The sequence below is a fragment of the Phaethon lepturus genome, unplaced genomic scaffold, assembly GCF_000687285.1.
Source record: "Phaethon lepturus isolate BGI_N335 unplaced genomic scaffold, ASM68728v1 scaffold3167, whole genome shotgun sequence".
In the NCBI taxonomy this organism is placed as follows: domain Eukaryota; kingdom Metazoa; phylum Chordata; class Aves; order Phaethontiformes; family Phaethontidae; genus Phaethon; species Phaethon lepturus.
This window is the reverse complement of record NW_010553842.1, coordinates 44,004-53,887: the sequence shown is the minus strand read 5'-3', so window position 1 is coordinate 53,887 and position 9,884 is coordinate 44,004. Positions and strand designations below refer to the sequence as shown.

The following is a 9,884-nucleotide window of genomic DNA, read 5'->3' as shown; positions in this document are numbered from 1 at the left end:
TGGTGATTTAGAATAGGAGACAAAGTTGTAGACAAGCATGGTACTGATTTAAATAATTTGAAACACTTGTTTTCAATAAACCTCTTATGTACCCATTGTTCATCAACTTGAGTTTTTAGATCCATGGATCTGAAGAAGAATGGAGTCCTTGTAGAGGAGGGTGGTAGTGAAGAAAAAAAAATGGCTGAGAAAAGTTCTCAAAGAGGAGGTTTTTAAAGAGGGAATTTTAGCTTTTGAAAACAGAAAGCTTTCTCATTTTCTTACAGGCGTACGCTGTGGGAAACATCTCAAGGTAGTTTCCTCAGTGTGAAAGTGGATGGCTTCAGCATATTTTGATGTGACTGGCTTACGAAATTTCTTTATTTTTGTAATAGATAAGCTGCACACTAAAAGTGTCTGGCTCAGATTGAAGATGATAGAAGATACTGATCTTGAGATCAAGTAAAGAAATCAGCTATTTTTCATGACAGTCTTCATGACGGTTTTGGGGTCCCCCATTTGAGATATTGATATAGTATGTTAACTTAATTTAAAAACTGGTTATCTGAAGCTTGTAAATAAATATGAAACCATCTAGCAATACAGAAAAAGTCTTACAGAATCAGTAATTTACACTAAAATACTGTACAAATATTTGCAAGTGGAATTTGTAGATAATGATAAAAACTATCCAGGCAAGTAGATAAACTGCAGGGTGTTTGGTTTTGGTTTATTCCCAGCAGTGGTTTATGTTCTACCTTGGAGGCTGGTTACAAGTAGTTTCTGCTGGCTCTATTCTGGGACCTGTCCTGCTTAATATCTTTTGTCACCCATCTGGAGTTGGAGTGTACCAAACCTGGGGAGCAGTCAGTACGCTCAAGGGCAGGGCTGCATTTCAGAGGCAGCTAAACAGGACAGAGCAATGGACTGACAGACTGTCATGAAATCCAAAAGGACAAATGGAAAGACCGTCTCATGGAACAGAATAATGACTTGCAGGGGATACAAGCTGGAAATGGCTATATATGAGTCAGCAGTGTACCCTGGCAGCATACAGGAGTGTAGGCACTAAACTGAACAAAGTGATTATTCCTGTTTACTCAGCACTTAATAGACCACACCTAAACCACTGCATCCAGTTTTGCTCTCTACCGTCCCACTGGAAGGCCGCAAAGATGGTCAGTGGGCACATGACCTATGAAGAGAGGCTGAGGGATGCAAGACTGCATGGGCATGAGGCTTTGGAAGGACCTCGTGGCAGCCTGCCAATATCAAAAGTAGAGGTTATGAAGAAAGTGGAGCGAGACTCCTCACAAAGATGTGTGTCAGAAGCCTGAGAGACAGTTGTCATAAAGTGAAAGAGAGAAAGTTTGTTTTGTACCAGGAGGTGCTGGTCTGTGATGATCTGAGTAAGAAAGTCACTCAGACACTGTAAAATATCATTGAAAATGTTGTTAGAGCTAACGGTGTAAAGGGAGAAGAGTATAGATAATCTTGTGTTTGGTTTGATGCTGGGAACACTGAGTTGTGCAGCATCAAACAGGCCTTCAGTCCATGTGCAACATCCTGTGCATACCCCATCCATAGAAAGGGTTACCCCATGTTGGTCCTTCGAGCTATTCTTGGATTTCCTTACAAGAAAACAACTCTATTCATAATTTCTACTGTGAAGCAGAAAGGTTGTGCACATGAGAACTTCTAGCTGCACTTTTAGATAAAAGCAAGGCCACCCAGGTGGCGTAACTGCCGGTACCAAAGCGGGAGCTGCCTGCAGGCTTCTCTGTCGGAGTGAGCTGGCTGAGCTCATCCTGCAGCCAGAGGGTATGTGCAGCACAGCACGGGCCTGAAAGCCAGCCTGTGCATGCAGCACAGCACAGGCATGGGCCTACTCTGGTTAGCGCTTGCGTGGATCACTGACTTCCTGATGTATTATGGTCTTCTGGTCAGAATTGCTGCAATGTCCTGGCTTGACATAGTAAGACCATATTTCACCATGAGGACAGTCAGGCATTGAAACAGGTTCCTTAGGTTGTGGAATCTCTGACCTTGGAAGTTTTTGAGGCTCAGCTAAATGGGAGCCTAAGCAACATCGTGCGAATTCAGCATTCACCATGCTTCAGCAGAAGGTTGAGCTGGATGACATCTTAAGGTCCATTCTGCACTGAATTGCGCTGTCTCTGTTTTGGGTCTCCCTCGTGATCTTAAAAACTTGTTTGGAAGTTGTGATAGCTTTGTCAGAACTGATGGGAATATCCATAAGACAGGAGAATTCTGGGTTTCCATGTAACTCCATAGTAAAATCAGTGCTATGGGAGTAGTAATGTAGTTAGAAGCAGAGTTGTATTGGATCCAGGAAGTTTCACGTGTCGCAGGATCACTAAAGAAATGCAATCATAGAATAAAAAAAGACCCTGTCAGCCATTCCTTGTTTCTGTAGTCATGCATCACATAGGCTTTATCTGTCCCCTCGTTTTCATTTTTTCTCTTGAAACATTTGTTTTAACAGGAGTATCTGTATTGCATCCTTCATGCGAAGGATAATATAGCCATTAGGTTCTATCTTTGCTAGCTGCTGGTAATACGACAATAAATTGCATTGTGGTTGACATTTTAATATACAAGATGTATTAAAGTAATACTTAACAGTCTGTGCAACTCATATCTGAGGAATACTGAGAGATCTAGATACTGAATGTTGCCAAGTTTGTCTGTTCCTTTCTTACAGCAGGGGACATGGAGTACTTGGTTCTTACTGGAATCTGTCTCCTTCTTGTATGTTTGCTTTGGTGTTCTGGACCTGTGTGTAACTTCTGTCTGTGGAGTCAGCAATGGGCAGCCTAGAGGTATCAGAAATGACTGTTATCTAGTGAGACCTTCCATTTAATTGTGGTTTAAAAGTACTTGTATTGTGGGGAAAAAATTTCGCATGCTGAAGGGCCATTTAAATCTGGCAAAGGTGTGCATATTTAATTGAGACTTGGTGCTAGGCATGTCAAAATAGAAATGAGGTATTTTTGAGTGAAGGTAATTAATTGTTTTCTTAGTTAAGGGGCAGCTTAGTGATGTGGGGTAGTTGCAGTCTTTAAAGTAAAATTAGATGTCTCTTCAAAACATGTTCTGTAACTAAGACAAAAGGTTTGAATTTATTGGGTGAAACTGTGATCTGTGTTGCATAGAGTGTCAGCCTAGGACATCATAACAGTTTCTGAAAGAGTCTGACCAGAAGAGATTGTTTATTTACTTCTGAGGGGTAACTGCTTCCAAGGTATTTGGGTAGGTGAATTGAATTTGTGCCATTAAACATACTTAAGTATTTCATTTCCATATGCCTACTTGCACCTTTAATTTATTAGTGTTTCGGACTTTTTTCCCCAAAACTGTAGGTCTCCTGTTCTGTTTCATTCTTCTTGCTCTATATTTTCTCTTCTTTCAAAACTTGCTGCAGTTGTTCTTCTCCACCCATTTCTTTTCTGGCTTTATCAGACACTGTGGCCAGCTTTTTCCTGCTCGCCTGTGTTTCCACATGGCGAGTCAACAGACTGCTTTGCTAAACCATCGACAGGTAGCATTAGTGCCACATCGTTAACACTAGGTCTTTAACATTAGGCTTTTCCTACCTTTTCTTGACCTTCGATTGTTGTATTTATAGGCTTTGTGCGGTAGATGATTAAGCGTTATCTTGCTGCTCTTTTACTTGTCCTCCAGGCTTAATAGCCGTTTCCAGTGGTCATTTGAGTAACAGTTGCCACCGGAGCACAGAGAGGGTGGAGATACTGTGCTCCTCCCTCCCAATGATTCTTCTCTCCAGCTGTAATTAAGTCTTAAACAAATTGCAAGTGTTACACAGCAAAATCTAAATTAACGTGTTGTCCAAGTTCCCTTGTTGTTCTATAAATTTATGCGGTTCCACCCTGATAAGTGACTAAAAAAACAGGGGGAGGATCAGGGCAGAGAGCAGAACTCTGTCCCTCAGTAGGGCACTGTTGCTGTGTCCTAACATGGATTGAGTGATACAAAGCATCCTCTGTAGTAGGTGGCAAGTTAGGAGTAGGGAGTGAAGACTGAGCAGTGTCCACAGAGCGTAAGCTGTAGCTCTTACCTGATTGCATTCATGTTGCCAGCAAGACATTTAGATATTGGGAGGCATCTGTCTGGTGCTGTCTTCTTCCTGTTCTGTGGCGTTTTTTGGAAACTCTGAAAATCCCATCCTCCTTCCTCTTTTCTACAGTGTACAGAACAATTCTTGATCTCTGTGTAGGTTTATTAAGGTCATTAATCAGCCTGGATGTACCTTTTGGTCTTTGTACTGTGTTGGCACAGTCCATTCTTTTGAGTAAGTGGGTTTCGTGGGTCTGTTCAGTGGCTAATTTCATAAGAGTGCAAGTTTGGAAGGCTGATGTTAATGGTAATAGTTACAGTTATCGTCAGTTAATGCATTGTTGTCTTGAGGCTGCAGAACCTATGAACTGACTGTTGTTTCATGTAAACTACATGCTAAATGTTTCTATATATTGAAAAGGTTAGAATTCCAGTAAAATCATGTTACCTGTACACACATCAGTTTGCAGTGCTACATGAGTGGTAAAACTTATTGCCACAATTAGAAGTTTCTAATCTAAAATTTGAGAATTGAAGTATGATGAAGATTTAAGAATAGTTTGGAGGGGCTGCTGCTTTCCCCCTCTCATTGCAGGACAGGTTATCTTGTTTTTGAGGCTAGTTCAAATTAATTTTATGTCTGCACAAACTCACTAACAACAACCTTAGAGGCATAACCTAATTTAGCATGTTGAAATTTAAAAGTATTTAATATCACCATCATTAGAGAGAGTAAACCAGCATAATTTGTATGGCCCAAAGCCAGAAAAAATGATGCTATTTGTAGATGTTAGGTTTCTCTTTAACTTTTAAATTTTTACCTCTCCTTAAATGATTTATGAGAAGTTTCCATGAGTGTCAGAAGTATTGTTCTCTTTGGCTTAAAAATGTGCACTAAAGTCTTTCTCCAGATGAGAATATTGTTTCTCCTGTCTTTTTTTTTTAATTTGTTTAAAAAATATGTCATCTCATTCATAATCCTCTGTAAAATCTTCATGAAAAAAACAGAATTGGATACTATTTCCTGAGAAGCATTTTGGAGCCAGTTAAGTGCCTTTTGGAGGATCAAAATAAATTATTGAAATATTTAAAAGTAAAACACCAACTTAAAGCAAATGTTTTTAATAGGTATTTTAAAGCGTCTAGCAACTTTTAAAGTAGTATTTGATTCATTTTTTTTAAAGTGAACTTCTATGACATTTATTTCTATCCCCTGAAATACACCATTTCGATCTATGGCAGATAACCTTTTTAAACTCCTATTTTAATCTGATTTTTTTATAATAAAAATTGCTCTAGCTGAAGTGGATGAAAATGCAAATTTCTGTAAGGTGGAAATACAGGCTGAGTACAGAATAAGCATCTGAGAATAAAGGTGTTTGAAAAGAATCACACATTATTTTCTGTCCATCTAAAATCATCTAAAGTAATTTTCTTAGAAAAATAACTAAAAGCAGACTGCTAGGTGTAGTACGTGTTACTTTCAGTGAGCTTTTTTGTTTCTATAGTTTTATTGCAAGGATATATCTATTACACAACACATCCAATCAGCGCAAACTCCGTAAAAGAAACCTTCAAGCACTTGCACCATCTTCTGAAGTGAGAAACAAATGTCATGAGTCAGATGTGTGAACTGTGTCTTTAGGACGGAGACCCGCTTTCTTCCTTTCTCAGACTAAGTGGTGGCTTCACTGTCTGACTGGGGCTTGTGTTCTGAATCAGAATTGTGCTGTCACTTTCTGTTTTGTGGCTGGCTTTAAAAACTGAATTATCACTGAATTCCTAAAAATCTTAATTGGCCTTAACTAAGGGAAAAGCGATGAGTGGATGAATGCAATGTGACAGCTCTCCTTACTAGGAAAGGCCCTTAGTGTGTGAAGAAACTTGTCTTGTATCTGACGTGAGAAATGACACGTGAGTAAGTTAGCGAAAGATTATCTGCAGACTTAGTTGGATAGCAATGTATACACGCAAATCTGTGCTGTTGTGAGCAGTAAAATACAAATTATTTGACCTTTTGGGTGCTCAGGTATTCCAGTGCAAGTGATCTACTGTCTCCATTTAGCTTGTAGTAACTTGGCAATAGGTTGGTGCATATGAACTTACTTGAGTATGTGTTGTATAAAGTCATAATTTTTTTAGAATTTGTAGTACAAAATGAGGTTTTTAATGAAAATTCTATCTAGTTATTTAGCTTAATATATTGCTTTTTCGTTTCACATGATGATTAAAGTGCATTAGCTAGGAATGTTTCTATTTCAACTCTAGTATGTAAACAGAAGATAAAGAATTGGCAAGCTGGCTTTTTGAGGCATGGTAATTAGGCATTTTAATAAAGAAAAAAGAATGAATATGTTTCTATGTAAAAAGACTTCAAAGTGAGTTATTTTTGCATGTGATCTTTACTACTTTGTGTGTCTTTACTGTCTTGGCTGTGATGGCTCATCCTGAGGTCGGTTGGAAATACTGTTTGTTTCCCTTTGTTATGGACTACTGGAAAAGAAAAAAAGTGAATTGGCTATGTAAGTGCAAGAAGATTTAGCTGGAAAGGCAGCCTGCTGGCTGGTGGTTCTCTCTTGGAGCCTCTTGCCTGAGATTTACTGTCTCTTAAGGAATGATTTTTTACATTGCCAGTGAACAGTCACCTGTTGGGATGTAGGCAGAATTTCAGTCTGCTAGCTACAACTCTCCTATCTTAGAGAACAGGCCTTTCTTTAAACAGCTTTTATTGTGTTGAACACTGAACTGGGACATGTTTCTTGAGGCTCACCAGACTTTTGTATTCTTGAAGCCAATAAAAAAGGTTGCTTGCATTATAGCATAATACTGTTTTTCTTTTGCTGTGTGGTACTTATTTTTTTACATCGTAATTTTCCTTTCATAATGTTATTTTATCATTCTATATCCACCTACCTGTATGTCACATGCTGCTTAATTTTCCACTGTTCAGGATGACTGAAATTGTGTGGTTGTGCGTAAGCAGTTAATTCATAGGCAAAGCTTTGAAACCAACTTGTCCAGTTTTAGTTGTGCTGCTTAACCGGTAGTGATACAAATGCTGTAATTACAATTACATAGACAGAAGTGAATTACATTTAGCACATTGTAATTGGCTCATGTGGTTATAGTTACCTTAAAGTGAGCTTAGTCATTAAGACAAAGGGTTAGAAGCTGGACTTCTAAAAAAACTTAGTGTAAATTACAAGACATTTAAATAGTCAATCTGGACCTATTTTAGTAAGTTGGGACACTATTTCCAGAATTTGGAGGAAATTCATAGACTAAATGATACTGGATTCTGTAAATACAGCTTATAAGAAAATTGGTTTAGACAAGAGTTAATGGAGAAAACAGTTCTTACAATCATGTAAGAGGGTATATAATGATGATTAACATAAAAATAAATGACAGCACTGTATTATGGAGTAGGTGTTCCAGAACTACATAACATTTCAGAGTAGTGTTTTTATAAGCATATATGTCAGAATATGTGTACCTGAAAGAAGAATGAAGTGAAGAAAGTGACAGTGGCTAAATGAAAGAAAAATTTGCAAAGCCACCTTAAGAATCAGATCTCAGTCAGAGTATGCCTCATAACCTGTAAACCATGGAGAATTTTTTTTTTTTTGCACAGCAAGAATCTTGGTGTATTTAGTGGTCTCGCATTACATGCAAATGTATTCTATTATGTGCAATTCAGGGATATCTGAAGACTACTGTTGGCTAAAGTGATTTTGATATTAAGTTCCAGTTTACTTTGGAGAAGTGTAGGATTTTAAAATTTTCTTCATGTTACTTGTTGCTTCATAGGTCTGTACTTGTCTTATTTTAAGCTAAAGTATAAAAGGCTTGGACCAGAGACAATTAAAATAGGAATGTGTTTGAGCAAAATTTGGCTACTAGCTGTATAAACTTGTGAGAAGATGCTGCTTAAGCTTTGAGGAATTTAAGTGAGTGCAGTATCTTTTTAGGCCATTGTTGTTTCCATTTTTATTACTTAAGTGTTTACCATCAGGCATTGTGAATGCTGTTGATAAGGGCAGGGGAAAGCATTTTGAAATTTACTGGCAATAACGACTAGATAGTGTTTTTGCTGTTCCAGAAAGCTGTGGTTTGGGGGGCAGCAGTTATGGCTCTGGTGGTGGTGGGGTTTTTTTTGCGATTTTTTTTTTTTTTTTTTTTAAAGAGTTTGGAAAAGCTTAGAAAATGCCCTCTGGAGAAAAAGGTGTTTTGAAGCAAGTGGGAAGACCTACATTCATAGGCTTTTTCTGATTATCTTTTATGGGCTTTTCATAGAAAAGGCACCTTAAGCAAAGAGGTTGCATTTTAAATGGTGTAAATTGAAAACAAACAGAAAATGAAACACACTATTTTTAGCATCTGCTGTTGCTTATATCACTTCTTTTAATAGTGACCTACTGTCTGAAAAGAGGAAAGCAGGATATGCAAGCTAGAAGCTGGAAAAATTTCACCCTGAAATCACTTAATGTCCTAGTAGTGAGAGTGGCTGAAATTGTCGTGGATTCTCATGAATCTGATAAATTTGCTTCTTGCAGGTGCTTGAAAGGATAGAGGTTTTCTGCTGAAAGGGATCTGTGTATACCTCTTAGAAGAAAATACTCTATTGAGCATAGGTGAGGAGGAAAGGAGACTGAGTCTTCTGGTCTTGAGATCTGTGGGTATGAATCTTCATCCTTTTCCTTCTTTGGGCTATGAACATGCTAGTAACATTTAAAGTTTGACTAATAACTATTATAATGAGCCTTCAGGGCTTCAATTGCCTGTAAGGTCAGGAAGAAATTATTTTCCTAATGTGTAATTTGGCTTCTTGGCTGCTGATTTGTGCAGTGGCAGATCACGCTGTGACAGCTGAAATGCTTCCTACCCCAAATGTTATGTTGTGCCCCTCTTGTAGCAGTTGCCAGTCATGTGTCAGAGGTGACCGAAATGGCATGGTCAGCAGTTCTTAATTTGTTGCAGTTTACTATTCCAGAGTATTAAAGTATTGGCTACAGCATTAGACTGACAATGGAGCATGATGGTATCAGCCTGGACTTTGGAAAGAAGTTTTTCCAGGAGAAATTGTTAGTGACTTCGCAGAAACAGTCATCTTCCTCTGTAGCATGGGGAATGGTTCACCTAATAAAGCATGTCCAAGTGATCTCATACTTAATTGCTTGCAGAGTCTTTTGGCATTGGTAATAACCTATTCTCTATTGGTGACATACATATTTTGTGTAAAAGGGCAGAAAAGACACTTGTTGGACTTGCACTGGCAAGAAGTTTGTGAACTTGCTTAGCTCAGGTAGTACAAGTGCAAATGGTGAGCCACAGCTGCTAATTCTGGAATGGGCAAGTACTCGGAAGCATTCTGCTCTTCGGGTCACTTTGAAGAAGACTTTTGTCCTCTCTGTGGTCCATATTGGGCAGTGTGAGAGCTGCTCTTACAGGGATTTGGATGATTCTTTATGACTCGTCAGTGGAGCTTTTTTAAAATGTAATTGGCTTTGCCTCATTTGAATGAGGTGACTGGTTGCTTCATCCCAAATTGAGTCTGAGAAGTCAGTTGCAAAAACAAGCTTTTGTCTCACAAAGATGTAGGTATTTACTTGTCATTTCCTTGCTTTGATGAAATAACCGATAAAGTAGAAACAAAGGCTTGAGAGCTAGTCTAAAACAAAGTAAAAGGTATCACCACAGAAGCTTCATCACAGTCTTGAGTTGAGATGCGACTGCTGCGAAATGGCCAGCAGCCAAGCTTTGCAGTGCATCTGACTTCACCTGGCACTAACTGTCATCTGCTCTCT

The 9,884-nt window shown here is 38.6% G+C and overlaps 1 protein-coding gene across 1 annotated transcript in view; it reads left to right on the top strand.

The window, feature by feature from the left end:
* Positions 1 to 1,154: 1,154 nt before the first annotated feature.
* Positions 1,155 to 9,884, top strand: part of LOC104624299 (transmembrane protein 131-like) — a gene marked incomplete at its 3' end in the record, with an annotated part of 49,946 nt that continues 41,216 nt past the window's right edge. Inside the window, exon 1 of the mRNA XM_010291636.1 lies at positions 1,155 to 1,299. Coding sequence (XP_010289938.1) covers positions 1,155 to 1,299 — 145 coding nt within the window. The remainder of the gene's footprint in view (positions 1,300 to 9,884) is intronic.